This window comes from Paracoccidioides lutzii, assembly GCF_000150705.2.
Source record: "Paracoccidioides lutzii Pb01 unplaced genomic scaffold supercont2.1, whole genome shotgun sequence".
Taxonomy (NCBI): domain Eukaryota; kingdom Fungi; phylum Ascomycota; class Eurotiomycetes; order Onygenales; family Ajellomycetaceae; genus Paracoccidioides; species Paracoccidioides lutzii.
Window position 1 is genome coordinate 1,523,658 of NW_015440947.1, and position 18,120 is coordinate 1,541,777.

At 43.2% G+C, this 18,120-nt stretch overlaps 5 protein-coding genes across 5 annotated transcripts; 1 reads left to right on the forward strand and 4 right to left on the reverse strand.

Moving 5' to 3' along the window:
- Positions 1 to 4,776: 4,776 nt before the first annotated feature.
- On the reverse strand, positions 4,777 to 4,968 carry PAAG_11104 (hypothetical protein; the record flags this gene model as incomplete). Its single annotated transcript, XM_015846810.1, has 1 exon — positions 4,777 to 4,968. One exon carries the CDS (start codon positions 4,966 to 4,968, stop codon positions 4,777 to 4,779), a length of 192 nt encoding a protein of 63 aa, XP_015703614.1.
- A 2,663-nt stretch (positions 4,969 to 7,631) lies between these two features.
- On the reverse strand, positions 7,632 to 8,846 carry PAAG_00408 (hypothetical protein; the record flags this gene model as incomplete). The annotated part of the gene is made up of 4 exons (XM_002797823.2): positions 7,632 to 8,074; positions 8,217 to 8,365; positions 8,487 to 8,640; positions 8,738 to 8,846. The coding sequence occupies 4 exons, from the start codon at positions 8,844 to 8,846 to the stop codon at positions 7,632 to 7,634; spliced, it is 855 nt and encodes a 284-aa protein (XP_002797869.2).
- A 1,213-nt stretch (positions 8,847 to 10,059) lies between these two features.
- PAAG_00409 (hypothetical protein) lies at positions 10,060 to 10,416 on the reverse strand (the record flags this gene model as incomplete). The annotated part of the gene is made up of 1 exon (XM_002797824.1): positions 10,060 to 10,416. One exon carries the CDS (start codon positions 10,414 to 10,416, stop codon positions 10,060 to 10,062), a length of 357 nt encoding a protein of 118 aa, XP_002797870.1.
- A 1,874-nt stretch (positions 10,417 to 12,290) lies between these two features.
- Positions 12,291 to 13,361, reverse strand: PAAG_00410 (hypothetical protein; the record flags this gene model as incomplete). Its single annotated transcript, XM_002797825.2, has 2 exons — positions 12,291 to 12,860; positions 13,011 to 13,361. The coding sequence occupies 2 exons, from the start codon at positions 13,359 to 13,361 to the stop codon at positions 12,291 to 12,293; spliced, it is 921 nt and encodes a 306-aa protein (XP_002797871.1).
- A 292-nt stretch (positions 13,362 to 13,653) lies between these two features.
- On the forward strand, positions 13,654 to 14,634 carry PAAG_00411 (5-proFAR isomerase; the record flags this gene model as incomplete). Its single annotated transcript, XM_002797826.1, has 3 exons — positions 13,654 to 13,953; positions 14,090 to 14,276; positions 14,345 to 14,634. The coding sequence occupies 3 exons, from the start codon at positions 13,654 to 13,656 to the stop codon at positions 14,632 to 14,634; spliced, it is 777 nt and encodes a 258-aa protein (XP_002797872.1).
- Positions 14,635 to 18,120: the final 3,486 nt, after the last annotated feature.

Consider the following 18,120-nt stretch of genomic DNA (forward strand, 5'->3'; position numbering starts at 1 on the left):
ATTATTTCATTTATAAAGTTCTTTAATAATTTATTATTTAATTAAATTTTTTTTTTTTTTAAAAAGTTTACAGTTTTTAAGGCTTCATCAAAGTGCAGAGATGTTGTTATAGATGGCACAAGAAGAAGCTGTTTCGAATCATATTGTAATTAATGAATTGTTAAGTGTAGATTGCTATATTGGACTAAAATCTAATTAGTTATGTTTCGGATTTGGTGGCCAACTCGCTTGAGTGTCCAATTATGAGCAAACCATTGGAAAGCCCATCCGATTTCCCGTGTTCTTGAAGACATCGCAGACAGCGCTTCCAGCTTTGAGACAACAGCACATATTCTATCATAAATGGCTATATGGATATAAAATTGGAAATTTTATGCCAGTCCAAGGTCTGCCTTTGTTCACTGCCCACATAGCACCGTGGCAGCGTTATAGAAAGGTGAATCCAAGGAGCAAAAAGAGAAGGGGAAAAAAATAAAAATAAAAATAACGATTCTGATATTCTCCTTCGTTTGTGGCAAACTGAAGATGTTTTTCATGCCGACAATGCGCCTGCACAACCCATACAGACAGACCTACATCCACATCTTCACTGACATTGACATCGCATCAGGTACAACACTGTCCCTGCAGAAGGAAGGCAGATGCCGTCTATGCGCCTCCTCTCCCCGTCTCTGGCTAATTCTCTGCTAAACTCATCGCCACCTCTTGATCTGCAACTGCGGCTCCATCTATACCCGACCTCGACGTCCGTATGGTCACCTATCCTTGACCTTTGTATGACGTTTCATCCATCCAAAACTCACAGTGAGAGTGGGGAGAGAGGAGGGAATGAGTAAGATTAGCCGTGACTTCCTACACCAGAATGCGGCTTCTACTAATACCTCTCAACCCTACTTAGCTTTCCTGCATTTAGCACTACCCAGCTCCATGATGGTAGTGGTGGTGGTGGTGGTGATAGTGACAGTGATGACATGCATCGGGGGGGGGGGGGGAGAGGCCTGGGGAAGATGCCGATGGCTTTTTTCCCAGGTACCACTCTCCCAGCTAATTATTCATTTTTCATACATCTTTTCATTATCAACATTCCAAATTTCTCTATCGCTTCAAAGAAAGCGAAAGAATGAAACGAGCGCCTTGTTTGCCTAAAACTTACTTCAGCCCTTCCAGCTCCCAGTCCACTTGATTCCACGCTCCTCAACCAACCTTAACCATTTCTACATACATCCTTAGGATAAGGATCTTCCTTGCGGAAAGTTACGAAAAACGATCAATCCCATCGACGGGGCTTCGGCTTCCATCGCCCAATGTGCTCCCGTAGTAGTAAAAGATCCATGACGTATTACTATCTGGTATCCTGGTAACAATAAGCACGATGAAGAGATAGTGTGTTGGAGGCGCTGCGTGATAAGAACTCAAGAAGCCAAGTTGGAAGCTTATCAAGGGGCGATTATGAAAGAGGAAAATGAAAAGAGAGCAAAAAAGAAAATTAGCCGGAGGTTGAACAGGGCATTCTATGGAATTACATACTTTGGAATTAAGAAATGGATTGTTGACAATCAAGATGCAGTTCCTACTTTCTCACCCACACCGGGGCAAGTTTTTATACGCATCCACACATTGCCTCCTCCAAGCACAGTCAATGCGGTCCTTAAGGTTTTCATAAAAAGCTTTTTTATAACAAAAAAAAAAAGAAAAGAAAAAGAAAAGAAAACATGAAATCAAGGAAAAGAGAGATAGAGTCTAACTATGGAGAGGAAAAAGAAATCTAAAGTATCTTTCTAAAAATCTTATATATTATCTATCCCTGTTTCTTTGAAAGTCCAACAACCTAATCTCAACAACATCCGACATCCATGGATACTTCCCGTATATACATGTCCACTTCAAAATCTGACCACAGCCTTAGGAAGCCCATTTCATCCATACAGCGCAAAGGACGAAGCACAATCCCTTTGAACCTGACACATTCCACGCACAGAACCGACACAGCCCAAAATGGATACCTAAGCTACCCCGGAAAAACCACTCCCCATTGGACTCGGCTAGATAATGAAGCAATCTTGGAACAAACGCCAATGGCTGGACTGCAACCAAGCACAACATCAACTTGACAGAACGACAGGCTACTCAAAGAGAAAAAAAGAAAAGAAAAAAAAAGAAAAAAAAACTTGCACATCAAAATGAAATCGCAAGTTGCAGCCCCAACCACCCAATCAATTCACCAATCAACCAACCGCAAGCAATACTTTGTATCCAGCCAGTCGCCAGTTTGGCAAAGGTTGTCAGCCAGTTAGCATTGGTTCTTTTTATAGAAAGAAAATCTTATTTTGCTGTCTTCCTTGTTTGCATCGCTCAACCCAACCTCGTCTACTTCCCTTTCTCCCAAGTCAAACCTCGCAAAATCCGAGATAAAGGGGAGGGGGGGGAAATCTATTACGAAATAGACATGGGATTTCACAAAAAGGATAGTTAAAAGAAAGGGGGAGGGGTTAAAAATAATGGCAGCCCATTCCCATCTCACCGCACTTTCAAACCATTCTCAAACTGGCGCCAGGGCGGGGCCAAGCGGTTCCACCCAAAATCCACCACGAAAAAGCAAAAAGTAACTAAAGAATCCGTCGAGGAACGTCATCTGTTAAACACATTCGTCTATACTTTCTCAACCACTAAATACTTTTTACAAATCCAGTCCAATCCCCATTTACAACTTCCGCGGTTGGCCCTCGCGAAGCCGCGATCTAGCCATGGAGTAGGCAGTTGTAGAGTAACTACCAGCAAGCCTGTGGGCTTTCTTGAGTGGAGGGAAAAAACAACTCATCCCCGTCAAAAAGTTTGGTAACTCATCCTCAAAGGGAAAAAAAAAAAAAAAAAAAAAAAAAGAGGTTCCCCGTGTGCATGTACCGTACATACGAATGGTTGTGTTGCCTGGGTATTGGATAAAGTCTCTCTACCGATGCGGCGCGCGGTTTCAGAATCCTGAGGCTTAGAGGCGCTAGTTTCGGAAAAATGGAGCCCGGGGTTCGTTTTGACTTCGACCTCAGTTGGAACTTGGCGGCAGTCTCAGGTTTTCAGGGCTGGTGGGGAGTCGAGCATGACTAGATGAGGGGTACAGAGATGGATAAGAGATGGCCCGATGGACCCGCTGCCAGGGTGCATTGATGGCGTGTTTTTTTGGCTGAGGTATTATGCAGAAAGGCTTGCGGAGAGGTGACATGGTGCTTTGTTCGCTTGCTTGGGCTTGATTCTGGGCCGAGAGTTGGAATCATGGTATCATTCTGGTGGAAGTTACTGACTACATGTTGACCGGCTCGGGAGATGGTTTGATGATGAGTGAGTGGTGTGGTCGGCTTTTCATCTTGAATTTTGTCTCATCGCCAGACTTCGAGTGGCTGGAAGGCTTTGATTTATCATTTTCCGGAAGAATAGGCATGGATGTCGGAAAAAGACTCACAATGGTACCATTTTATGGCCGCTTTCTTGAGTGCGTCTTTCTTGAACGCTTTTCATCTTCCATGTCTGACACAAATGTCCTGCGTTACTGCTAAGACATATCATAACAGCACAGGTACCTTTTCCGCTGTCGTAATGCCGGTCCTTATGATATTTTCTCATGGCCTATGCCAGTCTTGGATCGGTGCCGGGTCAAATGAGCCCAAATCGCCATCCATGAGACCCATTTTGAACCCCCCCCCCCCCCCCTTTCGGGCAATGGGGCTGGAATTGAGCAATCCGGCTACGTTACGAATGTGCCCGATCAACGATTCATGATGTTAACGGCTTAGAAAAGTCAGTGGAACCATGCTGGGAAGAAACTAATGTGGGGCGAAGAGACTACGCTATAGTGTATAGTTTGTATGCGATATGGCATTTAGCATCAACTGGGCGAGGAAAACTTGCTGCAGAATGACGCTGGTAAACCTTTCTGTCCGGTGGAGCTGCCCAGGTGAACCATCTTGCCCGACTGCGACTCTGCGCTGGACTGCTAAGATCAGACCCACCGAGTATCGAGATCTACTAAAGCCTAACCGGGAGGATAGATCTTTCCTTTCTTTCCTTTTTCTTTGGGGGGGAGGAAAACGCGGAGGAACCCCGACTCCCTGAGTCAACCGTTTCAGCCGTGTCTCAAGTCCTTGACTGACAGCAGTGTGCTAGAGCTGAGATGCATTCCTCATCTTGACAACTAGTTCACACTGCAGACAATGTCACACATTTCATCCTATCAAAGATAATGATCAATCGAATACTCTGCAGTGGTATGATGTATAAAACACTTAATAGTTGTATGAATATTTTCTGACATATTACTTGTGACATTCTATATGAAGATCAGACAAGCTGGAGCAACATCCTCTTATAAAAGAGCGATGAAACTGACTGCAGAGAAATTCATTGTGTACATAGCTCTTCTATGGAAGAGGTTATTGTATCGACTATTACTATCTTGTTTGCTGCTACCTTAGCGCATCTCAAGACGTAATAGACGATTTCAATTATCCTTGAGAAAACAGAAAGAGAAAATGGAAGTGGCGTAACTAACATGCTCAAGTCTGCAAAGTTCATTGCTTGCTTGGCGCTGGGAAGGAATATCTAGCGATCCCTTGACAAATCCTGGGCACTGGAAGGCGTTGTTCGCTGGTTGCAAGTGTGTTCTATTCATGTAAATCTACTTCTCCTGAAACAGGACAAGCTGACAGCTCCTGAAAATGAGCTGGGGATGGTTGACGTCTGTTCCTCGCGAGTGCGAGACGAGCAGCAGTAAGCAGCAGTATGCATCTGTCAGTTCGGGATCATCCCCTGCGACCTCAGTTCGCGAAAATCCTCAACTTTGAATCCACCCCTGCCGTGGCGACAACGCTGCGGATTTTGCACCTGGATGGTTCCTCTCTTATCCCGTTGCTCTCCGGCGTCCCATTCATTGCCTTCATCATTCTTCCTCCCCGCAGCGCCCGCTGTAAACTGCAGGTACATCCTTGGCAGTTCCCGGGACTCGCCTCAGACAGTTGACAAAGCCATCATGCACGTCGCTGAGCATCTTGATGCACTTCCTCTCTTGACTCAGGTCCTAGCAGCATAGCGAGCGTCTTTGTCATCCAATGCTGAAAGGAGATATTTGCCGCCGGGAATGAAAAAAGCCAGAGCTCGCACCCAGTTGTCATGGCCTTCTAGTGCCAGGAGGCAAGTCCCGCGATTATCAATCACAGAGTTTGATAGTCTCTGATCTCCATGACTCAGTCACCATGAACTCTGCTATGCTACTACATATGGAGGCTTCTTCAGTCCAGTCAGGGGTCCAAGATACTGATACAAGGCAGGCGGAGTGAGTGCACAACTTCCATTGAAGTGCTCATGGCCAAACATTATCAGCTTATCACCTGGAATCGATCTGGAGATATCTCCTAACTAAGCGGTCATATCTTCCCCAGTCAAGAGAAGGAATCTTCTATCAACGAAGGGGTAGACATCTCATACCCAGCATATCTGGCCTTGGCAGTGTCTTCATGCAATACTCAGTGGCGATATCCCATATCTTTAGAGCCTTATCTCTGCTTGTACTAATAAAGAAGTTTCCAGATAATGCCTCAGCAGCTTTGCAAAAGGAAATTTGAATAGTGCTGACGCTGTGATTATACTCTTAACAAAGTTTTAAATGTTTTTATACTTATCTGCTAGATTTCATAGCTTAATGACGAGATTAAAGCTGCAGGATATCAAAATGATATCATCTTGTAGGCTATCATAGTCATCATTCAGTACTTGCTCTTATATTGCCTTTGGTTTTCTTTTCAGTTTCATCAAGCTCTCAGTCCTATGTTTCAATAATACAATTATCAGAGCTGAAGGCTATGAAAGAGAATAGTGAATAAATATAATACTGTCTATGATATCTTATTTGATGTCGACAAGAAAATTGAAAACTTCAAGAAACAAAGTCTTGATTACACCGAGAAAAAAAAAAAAAAAAAAAAAAAAAAAAAAAAAAAAAAAAAAAAAAAAAAAAAAAAAAAAGAGAGAGAATTTATTAAATTCATGCTATGATGCTTGTATCATAGAATTTGGCATTTATTGTCTATGATAAAATACTAATTAGATTGTCTTTATTTAGACATTGCTATAACAGTAGTAAACAGAATAAAAAGACTTTGCGATGCTGTCCGTAACAAAACGACGCTTATTCATATTTCTTCAACAACGTTTTGTATTTCTCTGCTATTGCTGCATTGGAAATAGCTTCCTCAAGGTCCAGCTCTGTTCTGGATGCAGTGGTTATTCATAGACAGGCAAAAATAAGCTATGGTTGACTTTGGACTGGGAACCGAGCATTATTAGCTTTGGTCTAGGCTCTAGGCTCACGGTGACACTTGTCATCATCAAGGTGTGAACGCACATGCTTGAACCTGTCAATATACAAAGTCATGCTAGGGATTGGTGAACCGAAAATGCAAGAGCCCAGACTTGAGCCCTCTTGCTTCAAATCGTTGTCATTATGCTACGGGCTACCCGTCACCTGCAGGCAGAGAGCGAGGTAGTTAAAACTGTGAATGGAAAGTGTGGAGAGCGCAAGGTCAATCAAGAGCGCAAAGAGGGAGCCTATCAATCGGCCGGTGGCGCGGGACGGTTTTGGCGTTCTGAAGGCCCGAGGAGGCGCAGCCAAACGGCATCAATGGGTCAGGACAGGAAGGCGATGGAAATTCTCTATCAGCTTCTGGTCGTTTTGTGGTTTCACAACCCTGGATCTAACAGTTCGTTAGGGGGTACCTAGCTAGTCCGGACAGCGGCTACTGCATGAAATTCTTTCAAGATTTTCTTCTTCTTTTTTTTTTTTAGAGATGTATGTGACTGGTTGGGCTTGTTTTTGCTGAAATGGATATCAGGTTTTACCCCGTGCTGGAAGCTATAAATATCTTCTGTGTATATTGTATGTTCAGTTTTGGAAGTAAGATTTCATATGGGTCTTGTTTGATATATATCTATCCTCTTACATCTGGATGGAGGATTCTTCAAAATGAAACTATGGTTCTGATTAAATGGGCTTTTTTACTATCTTTAGCCGCCCGGTTGATTCATGCAAGGAATGTTTTGGGGCTCTTGTTGTTTCCAAACTAGAAATTGGAGATATCCTCTCTGCTCTTCGTATATCTTGTCAGATACTAGTTTTGATGAACGGAAGATAGGCCCATCAAACGCTCACAAGATGGTTTTTGACTGAGATGATTGCCATATGCAAACCTTTCTATTTTATTTCCCAGGCCACATACCTGCAATAGAAATCGCTGGGCTTTCCATTGGCATATAAACACCCAGGAAAAAGGGGTAAATGGACTAGATGAAAGGGACAACATATGTACAAGATCGCCAAGAAAATAATACAGATATTCATGAGAAAGAACAGAGGACAAAGAGGAAGAGGAATAAAGATATATTTTGATGCATGAAAGAAGCCGAAAAGAGAGTGATATAATAACATATTATCAACAAATAGATACCTGGATAGCAAGATCAGTGACTCATCCATATTCCAATCCACCAACCAAAATATCCAAAGATATAGACAATGCACAAAAAGCCCCCTCCACTCCAGAGGATATATAATGCGCATGCACATTACTAAAATAAAGACCAACACCCCCTTCTCAATCATGGCTCGTGGGCATTTCTTGCGCAGCCGTAAGCCTCTCACGCGATAGATTCGCTTTCAGATACGGAGCAATGTCACGCTCGTTTTCGGGAGCAACAGCAGGTGCATAGTACCCTTTCGCTGTAACTACAGCCCCAGCTCCGCGTGGCCCGTCACCCAGCTCGGATAGCATCTGTGAGCTGTCCAGTTCCGACCCTCGCCCAATCCCCATTGCGATTTTGCCCCTTTTCTGGTTGCGGCGGAAGAAGAAGAGGCCAAGGCCTACGATGGTGACACCCGCGACACCGCCGATTGTACCGCCTGCTATTACGCCCGAGGAGGGTTTGTTTGATGATTGTGGATTTTCTTGTTCTTTTTGGGATGGTAGGGTTGGAGAAGAAGATGAAGCTGTTGTTGACAGAGGTGAACGCTGGGGTGGTGGAGTGATTGATGGCGATTCTTGAAGATGGAACATGTAAGTGGATGTGTTTTAATGTTTTGAGCATGTTTACCCTGAGGACATGTTGGTGTTGGGTAATGGGGATTCGGAGAGCTGATGTCTGATGAAGAAATTGAGACGGAACCGTGAGTATGAACTTACTCGTTGCCGTGGCCGTGACGTCCGCCGGGAGAGTGCGGTAGACAGTATACGCTTTCCAATCCTGCCAACAGAAGATGTTTGTTGCGGACGGCGAGCCGAAGGGGGAGGTTTCGTATACGGTCATTGTTTGGCAGGAGGCGCCTCGTTGACTATTTTCATTGTCAGATATATTGATATGCTGCCTCATCCACACCTGGAGACAGGGGTTTCCTCCTCTTTCTTTTCTCTTCCTCTTCTCCTTCTCATCTGGGCGGAAGGCGATGGTCGTACCAGGTATAAGTGAGACCGTATTGAAGTTGAACGGTTCCATCTAGACAGTTTGTAGCCATTGCACATGGTGTTGTTTGAGAAATTTTGCAACAGCCGGCATAGGTTCCCGATGTTATCCACGCGCTGTCAGTGTTGCCGCATGTTATCGATTCGGCTATGGATATGGACCAGAATGGTCCCAGTTAGTAAAAAAGAAAATGAGCATATCCAAGAACAGTTTGATGGCCGGATTTATTCAAACTTGTACGAACTTGAAGTTGATCCGTCTTTTGGATATACGTAGTATCCGTTGAACCACATCGGGAGATCTTCAGCGTTTGAAAAGTTTTTATTCAGAAGAGCGAAAAGGCTCAACGCCATAATTAGAGAGGGTCGCACTCCCATCATCCCCCTCATCATCATCTTGACAGTTGGTTGAGAGAAAAAAAATCGCTGCGCTGTTGTGTTGGCTCTAACGCAAATTCGATGACCGCGATGTTACATCAAGCGCCAGGCGGGAACAGACAAAGTCGTTCAAATCGAGATTCTTCGAGGATAGACGCTTCCAACGAGACTGCAACGATGAGAAAGATCCAAGAAGAACACATCCCTTGGAGGGGAAAAATGACTTGGAAAAAAAAAAAAAAAAAAAGACGTAGAATGAAAACAGATGATCGTCGACCCCAGAACGTTTTTTCCGATGGGAGAGAAGCCAACCCCAGTCGCCCCGTGGAACCCCCGCCTCAATGCCATAATGAAGATGCCTTGATGTCGGAACATCAGCTCCAGCGCTATTTGTTGCGCATCGCTGTGACCAGCAAATGAGAGGGCATGGTTCTTTGCCAGGCCACTAGGAAAAGGGGTGGGAAACGAAAAGAGAAACACGTAAAATAGCCCGGCTAAGAAAATGGCCATTGGCTTTAATCTTCTTTAGCTCCAGAAATTTCACATAGTATTAACTATCCACTGGCAGTATTGCCAAATGACAACGATTTTCCTTCAGGCCAAGCAAACAAACAGCAAAACGTGTGGGAAGGAAGTCTTGTTCGGGGCACACTCCCGCGATTGCAGCGGATTCTTCTCCTAGTTCATACGTCGCAGGTGAGGCATCCATGATGCATAGTGCAGCTCGCTCTATCACTATTCAAGAATAGTCGTAGTTGTGTTGCCAGAGACAAGGATGGCGAAGGATGGTCTCAGCCAGGCGAATAGGGGGTAGTACCAGACAGCCCACGTTCCACCCGCCGAGATATCCAGGCATGAAGATCACTTCACTCTGGATTCCAGCGCAAAAACCAAATTCAATTGTTTCTCAAAATGCCATTGCTGCAGAACCGTAGATAACTGGTTGATACGGGTCACGACTGTGGTTTCGTCAGACCCCGAAAAGAGAGGTAGATTAGTATCCGGGTATCTTCGGGGAAACCCCAGCGCAAAAGTTCGAAAATTTTAATCATTCCTCTGGCGTTTAATCTGAAAGGCAACTTCGCCCTACAAAGTTGAAGGAACCAGATGTTCTGATCTTCGCTTGAGATGGGTACGCTATTGGGCAACTCGAAGCAAGCCCCCGGCATTAGTTTCTGGGGTCTCCGAATCACGACCCAGACTGCATTGCATGGCTGATGAGGAATCTTGCAAACGCTTGATGCTGAACGGAGTAATCGTTTGGAGATTTCCCCTCTGTCGCTGGAGGCAGCGCTGTTCTTGTTCTTGGTAGATATGCTCGAAGCTTGGCCTTTGCGAGGTTTTGATGGTAAGGATTCGGCTGCTCGGGGTCACTGGCGTCATCCACGGTGGGAAGAACCCACTTCTGTTCAAAAAGGAAGAATCTCTTTGCCAAATTTTGATATATCAAACCACAAATTAACCAGCCGGCAAGGCGGAGCCTGAGGCTTCCGAGCACAAAGTGTGCTGCTGCCGGTGAAGTGCGGCGATCGGACAGCTTAGCCATTATTCTATCCATATTTCACGAACTCTCCAATGGTGGAGATGATCAATGTGCCATTTCAGTAAGGGCAGACTCTATGGCATTCAAAGTAAAACTTAAAATTGAACGAAGAGACAAACTCTTCACTAGGCGCCAGCGATCCACAAACCCGAAGAGGGAGAATGCGGCATGCGATAGAATGGAGCTACTCATGAAGGATAAACAATTTTATCGCAGGCCCTGAACGACTATCTCCAGATCGTGGAGCAGCAGTGCAACCAATGAATATTCAATGGGGGGAGAGAAAGAAAGAAGATATTGTATGTTCGCAGTAACTAATTGTACAAAGACGCTTCAGATTCAAGCAAAAGGCTCTGCCCACTTCCGTCTTCGAATTTCGATGGAGGTAAACCTTGACTCTTCCCATCAACACCCAAAAACATGTCCCCTTTAACTACCGTGCGAGAGATGCAGTAAAAAGATAGTTATAGGATCTGGAGAGAACTTGGGCGTTTGCTTCCCCTTGGAACTCAGAGAGTGACATTATATGTATAATAGTTATAAATGCTTGTCTATGCAAAGGAGAGAGCTAGAAGATCATTCTTCGCCGTAGGGATAAAGCAAGGAGTTACATTTTGACCACCATATCCCTATTCGATTGATTGGAAACAGTGACGACTGTCTCTAGTTTAGATTTCCAAGAGAAATTGCGGCCCACTCTGCGCTGCAATGGATCAAGAATCCTGAGGTGGAAGGCCGGGATTCTGTTGTTCCTGGTAGTGAAAGGAATTCGAAGCATGGTTCAAAAGGAAAAAGGCTCCCTTTCCTCCGGCTGGAACAGTTTTAAGGGCTCATGATAACAATTTGAAGGCACCGCACAAGGTGTGCGGCAATGTGTGATTGGACGGGGGAATACCCTGCCCCTGACATATGAGCTCCGCTCCCGCAGGTGGGGGTTGATTCTTTCATGGGAGGGTTGGTTACTCTGCTATCTAAATCGGGACTCTCGACAGTGCCCTGCGCTTCGTATCCCAAGCTTGAATGCCTCCCATCGAGTCTCGGGCTACACCCTACCGCAACAGAGGACTTGGTGTGAAAGAAAGAACCGGAATCAAAAGGGAATTATACCCAGCGAGAAATCCTCCCTCTCCGGGCTGATATAGAAGTTGGTTGAATTAACGTCTAAAACCAAAAAAAGAGCGTACGCACACAGTCAAGACACACCATGCCTTTCTACCCAGGAATCTATTCAATCCATGCTCGTGACAATCAATACAAGGGTCATATGTACGATCCACGCCCTCACATATGGACGTATATTCAACTGGTCCGTCCAGTTTCATTTTGGGGTCTTTTCTAGATCATCACTTAATTCTGAAACTCTAGCTTGGTTGTCAGGCTGCCCCTGAAACCTCATTTGGAAACCCGACATGAGAAAAAAGAAACTTTTGGAAAATTGGCACTTCGCAGCGAACTAAATCCGAAAAAGAAAAAGCATGTGGAAGACGCGATAGTATCAGTATCTCTATCTCTGTCGATCTAATTATTGCAAGGTTCCTGGAACGTCTCATGTTTGCGGTAGACATTTACCCGGATGGTCTGGAATCCGGATATTGATTCTTATCAAGGCATTATGAGTTGCCTAAACCCAATCCGCAAATCTGAAACAAGTGCAGAAGGTTAGAGTTACCTTTCGGTAAACCTTTTCCCTTGTGTTCGTTGACCACCATATAAACATGTGCATCTGAGCCGGGGGGTGGGTGTGTCTGTCCACTTTACAGTGTGTAAAGACACAGCCAGCAGCCGACGTGTCCTGTTCTCAGTCCCTTGCTGGGAATGGAACTTTCCTGTGCATCCAGACTTGTGGGTGATGAATAACATCAGCCTGACGTAATATTTCACTTGCGTCCTCCACTGCCTCTCCCTCTCCTTCTGCCCCTATTCAACCCCATATTCCTCGGCCCTTGAATATCAGATATATCCTTCTTGCTCAGCCGTAATGTCCCACCCGCAAACTTCCCTATAGCCGGGCCCCCAATACCCCTCTCACTCCGACCACCTCGACCGCTGCCACTCTTATTTTTCCCAGGCGTAGAGAAAATAGGCTTCTCAAGAATAATCCCATTCTCCCTAGCTTCTCTCCGTCGCGCTTCTTCCTTTTTGCTCGCTTTCCCAATGATACCTTTGCGATGGGACATGGGCATTTTCGCTTGTGTGAATAAGGATGTTTTTGCTCCGGCAGATTGCATACGGAGATCGATGGCGCGGTGTCGTTTCGCACCGGTTGGGTTGAGGTCGTCTGCGCTTTCGAGGAGATGGGATTCCTTTAGTAGTCTCTGGAGGGCGAGGTCGTTTTTCAGGTTCTCTGCATCCATGGCCAGGTCATCCGTGGTGTCGCCTGTTGCTGCTGTCAACTTGCTCTTGGATGATATCTTCGATGTCCCGGAGGATGGGGGGGGTTTTGCTGTCTATAGAGTTCATGATGACTTTTGTTAGATCATGCCTTTCTCCCTTCTTTTTCAATTTTATACCAAAAGCTTTACTTTCATCCTCTAGAATTGAATAATAAAAAAGAAAAGAAAAAGAAAAAGAAGCGCATGAGATTGAGTGAAACACACCATAAAAGTTTTCCAAGCCTGTTTGTCTACGCAGTCCTTCCTCGAGTTCCATGAAGTTGTGTCCTCAACTACTTTGGCAGGCTGTTCGACGGCATTGGCTTCGTCCGAAAGGCCTTCCCACTCTTCCTCACCGTCATTTTCCTCTTCTGCGGACGAAAAATATGAAGACTCCTTTGGAGCAGTGGATATAGGTTTCACAAGCGCTTCCACTGGCCCAAATTCAGCCTCAAAAATCTTGCGTAGAATATCCTGTGCTTCATCGGCGGATGTCGGGTTTTCCTCGTCGCTATCCTCCTCGTTATGGGCTTGTCTCGTAACAACAGTAACATCCCGTTTTCGTTTGCCTAACATTATATGTAAAAGCAGCGAATATTCACCAATTCGAAGCGTTTCCGTGTTGCCGATTGAGGTAAATACTTTGAAAACATGTTGTTGTATAGGATCATCGACTTTCGCTCAAAGTATATTTTTTTTTTCTTTTGCGGAACTTATGTCATTATGGTTAAAGATCACGTGATAATGGTGATTAACGAACAACTGCAAAGAAACCCTCCCACCAAAACAATTATATTACAGCGAATATGAGAGATCACTAGATGGAGAAGTAGGGAGGAATTTCGCATTTAAATCTCAAGGAAGAAAGATGACTCGTTTCCGTCCATGCATTGATTTGCATGCGGGTCAAGTTAAACAAATTGTTGGCGGTACGCTGACCTCCAAACCGGCAGAGTTGAAGACCAACTTCATATCATCGCAGCCTGCTGCGTATTTTGCCAAACTCTACAAAGAACATAATTTGACTGGCGGACATGTTGTGATGCTTGGAGGGGGCAATGAAGAAGCTGCAAGGGAGGCTCTGGCAGCTTGGCCTGGAGGTCTGCAAGTTGCTGGCGGCATTACTGATAAGAATGCGCAGCATTGGATTGCAGCTGGCGCTGAGAAGGTCTGTCTGTTCTGCCTGGAATCTTGTGCATTGGTTCCTGTGTGATGTTTGATAGTGGTTCATGTTATGTCATCTTTATTCTTTTGTCGCTTTGAGGGTGTGCGCAAGTGACTTATAAGTTGCAAATGAATAGTAGGTTATTATTACATCCTACCTTTTTCCAGAAGGGCGATTCTCCCTCGAGCGCTTACGGACGATACTCTCCGTACTCGGAAATGATAAGTCTAAGTTGGTTCTGGACTTGAGTTGCCGCAAGAAGGGAGACTCGTGGTTTGTTGCCATGAACAGGTGGCAGACGATAACGGAAATGGAGATTACGCAAGGTATCTATCTATCCTATTTGTTATATGCAAGATACTCCAGTTGTGGTATTAACCAGGTCCATTTACAGAAAGCATCGCAACGCTCGAACCGTATTGCTCTGAATTCCTTATACATGCGGCAGATGTTGAAGGGCTGCAGCAAGGAATTGATGAGGCGCTCGTATCGAAATTGGCGGAATGGTGCACCATACCAGTGGCGTACGCTGGAGGCGGGAGGAATCTGGGGGATCTCGACCGCGTTAAGTCAAGCAGCGGAGGCAAAGTTGACTTGACGTTTGGAAGTGCGCTTGATATATTCGGGGGGTCTGGAGTGACATTTGCGGAGTGCGTGGAGTGGAATAGGATGAATGGAAGCTAGATGCTTGATATTGTTTTCTTAACGAGAAATGAAGAGAGTTCTGGAATCCGGTGTATTCCGGTGTATAGGGATGTTTCTTGTCGAGCTAGCGGAGTACGTAAGTTGATTTGAACTGTGTAACTAACGCAACTTCCCAAGCGAGCAGAACGCCCAAGCGAACGGAACACTTATAGTCTGAAAATTATAAATGACTATGATTAAATCGGTCAATATTTCAGAATAAGTACTATTTTCATATATTATTCTTAACCTGTAAAGCGTAAAAATTTAAAAAAAAAAAATTTAAAAAAAAAAATTAAAAATTAGTTTAATAACTAAACTAGAGATAAAAATTAAGCGTAGAATTTTTGTATAAATGTTTATCTATATCAATATATTATCATGAACTAAGAAATTTTATAAACCAAGGTATTTTATTGTGTGATATAGAACTTTATTTAGTGGTCTTTAATTAATTAGTTGTCTAGTTAGTGTCACCATGGCTCAACTAGAGTCAAGATGATAACAAGACAACAGCTTCAATTCATCTATCTAACTAGGCAGCTGCAACGAGAATACTAAACTGGGGATTAGAATGTGGAATGAACGAGCAGCCGAATATATAGAGGTTGGTTGAGGATCGGATCAGATCAACCTTCAGAGCGTAGCGGGGCGGATCAGCTTAATCCATATACAAGCAGCTGCGCCGTAACATAGAGAAATATAAGATTTATCAATATTGTAGCAAGTGCAATATAATCAGTTATACTGCTAAAAGCTCTCAACAGATATAAGAAATAGATCTATATATTTAATATAAGAAATTTTAGTTGATGATTACTTAATGTTAGGGAGTGAATGCGAGCTGCGTAAGAAAGGATTCGACTATAACCAATCCACAAGGTCACATGATGGAGATAAACCTAATCCTGGCATCGAGATCACGAGCCTAACACTTCATTTCACAATTTATTAATTGTAGAATAGAAAAATATATTCAGTGAAATAAAATATTTGATGATAAATTATATTTCTTTAGTCTTTGATTTTTAATAGTTAAAGTAGTTAAGATTAATTTTTATTTATTATAACTATTAAATATAAATTAAAATATAAATATTTAAAAAAACTACTTTATTTTAAAATTTTATCAAATGTAAAAAAAAGATTAACTGAACAGTAGATACAGCTTAAATTCAATATTACTAAAACATCAATCTTAAAAAACCTTAGATACTTGATAATATATATATAAAAGTCTTCAAGACTTAAAACATTCAAAGCAGCTTCATGACTATTAAAATTATCTTATTCGAATCAGGGAGTATTTTAGCAGCCGACAGCCGAATATTCAGCTCTAAAATTCTATCTTTTCAGATTGTAGGACAAGAATCTGATAAGACACGGTCTTGATCAGATATTAAGGTCTGTAAATATGAAATACTCAACATCAGTATTGTGAAGAAGCAATATCAGGTTATTTTTGATGCAAATTAGAAAGAGAAGAAAAAACACAAGATTCCATCTGAATTATTCCACCTGCTGAGCTTGTTGAACAGCCGTTGTCATTCACCCTGCGAGCCTCCACCGCCTGAGTCTCCACCGCGCTCACGAGCTCCACCAAGTCGTACGAACTGTGGTATAGGTCATAAAAGAACAAGCTGTCCCTAATCCGATTGTTAATTTAATGTAATTTAATAAGCTAGCCGTGCCACGCGCACTCACCATTAGTGAATGCGCCCCACCGTAAAGAAAATATCACTGTAATGAAAATCTTCTAGGATCACCAATCTTCAAAAATTAATTAATGGTCAACACCATGCCTATCTATAATATAAAGATTATCTATATACTCATTAGAGCATGTAGAATCTCCGATAGATTGAGATTCATTAATAACATCATGTTGTGGTTGGTTGGCATTTGATTTGGGGACTTTGATCCCAACCGACTGTAGGGCTCTATTCCTCTCTTTTATTGATTCCTCTTCCTTACGATGCTTGATCTTGCGATTGGCATCCTTGATAGTGAGGACCCCCCTCTACCTGCACCTGCCTGCGGCTGTTTTTGACAATCCGACGTCTATTCATCAAATAATGAACAGATAACTCATTCTCTCAATGTGCATTCAATTCTGCCTGTATCAGACTCCCCTTGAAGATCTTATCCAATCACTGGGTCAGACCAGGTGTCAGAATGTTTTTCATCTCTTGTATGATCTTATCTGCTGCCTTGATTTGACGATGTAGTTTTATGACTGTATCTGGGGATGTCAACTGAGAAGATGTAGTGGAGGGTCAGGTCTCAGGAGGTGGAGTAAAACTGGAGCATTCTTCACCATCACCATCATAAACAAGCAGCTCTGGGCTGTCATCTATATTATGTTGTCTCAGGCGTTGAAGGATTACTTCTTATTTGATTGGATAGATCCCACAGTCAGCAAATCCAGCTCTGATGATGGCAGGTTTGAAGGTTTGATGACAGACACTCTCTAGATTAGCAAGGAATTGCCTCCCACCATATTGTTCATATCCATATCGAGTAGCCTCGTTAACTGCTTTTGTATAATAATGCTTATATTGCTGGAAAGGCACACCATTGAGAGGTTGCAGTAGATGACTTGTATGGGATGGGAATCCAAATACAATGATGTTATGAAAGTCACAATATTGAAGAAATTCTTCAGTAAGATTAGATTCATGATTGTCAAGCAGTAATAATTGATGACTGCCAACCTGGCATTTCTTAGTGGCAGTATTAAAACATTTTATCTATTTAAATCCAATCTCATCATTAGTGAAGCCAGTGTCAGATATGGCGATGGCATAATCATCAGGCAGGTTAGAGTGTATATACCAATCTTCTAGATGAACCTTTGATTTCATTATAATCAATAGCTTCAACACTGCGCCATCTGCACTGATGCATTCCACCACTGTTATTAACCCGCGAGAATATGATGATTGTATGACAGAATTGACACCTTGATAGGCAGTTGTAACCCATTGTCCACAGTCTTCTCCTTCTTGAAACCCAATCTCATTGAAATTATAAATGTCACTGGTGTAGAACTTATACTGATTGAAGACAGATTCATAGTGGTTGAACCGGTTGATAACAAAGTTTATATCCTCATTTGACACTCATTTTGGATTCATAGGTTTCTGCTTGATCCTCTTATAACCTGGCAGACATTTGATGAATTGATACATCTACATCTTGCCCACAGTAGAAGAGGTGTCTGGATTGATATGATAACAACTCAGCATTCAATTTGCAGCAGCTTCGATATGTTCAACTGTAGGAGGACAAAAGTTTTTATCCAGTTGATGAATCCAATTCTTGATTGCTTCCTCCTGGCTGTCACTCAACATTCGATTGATTGGAGCCCTCATATTCCTTGATCTCTTTCCCTTAACGCGTCCATACAGAGTTCCATATGGAATTTTGAATTCTCGCGCCACATCCGTGATTTTTAAATTTGGATTTGATTTTACGGTGTCTAAT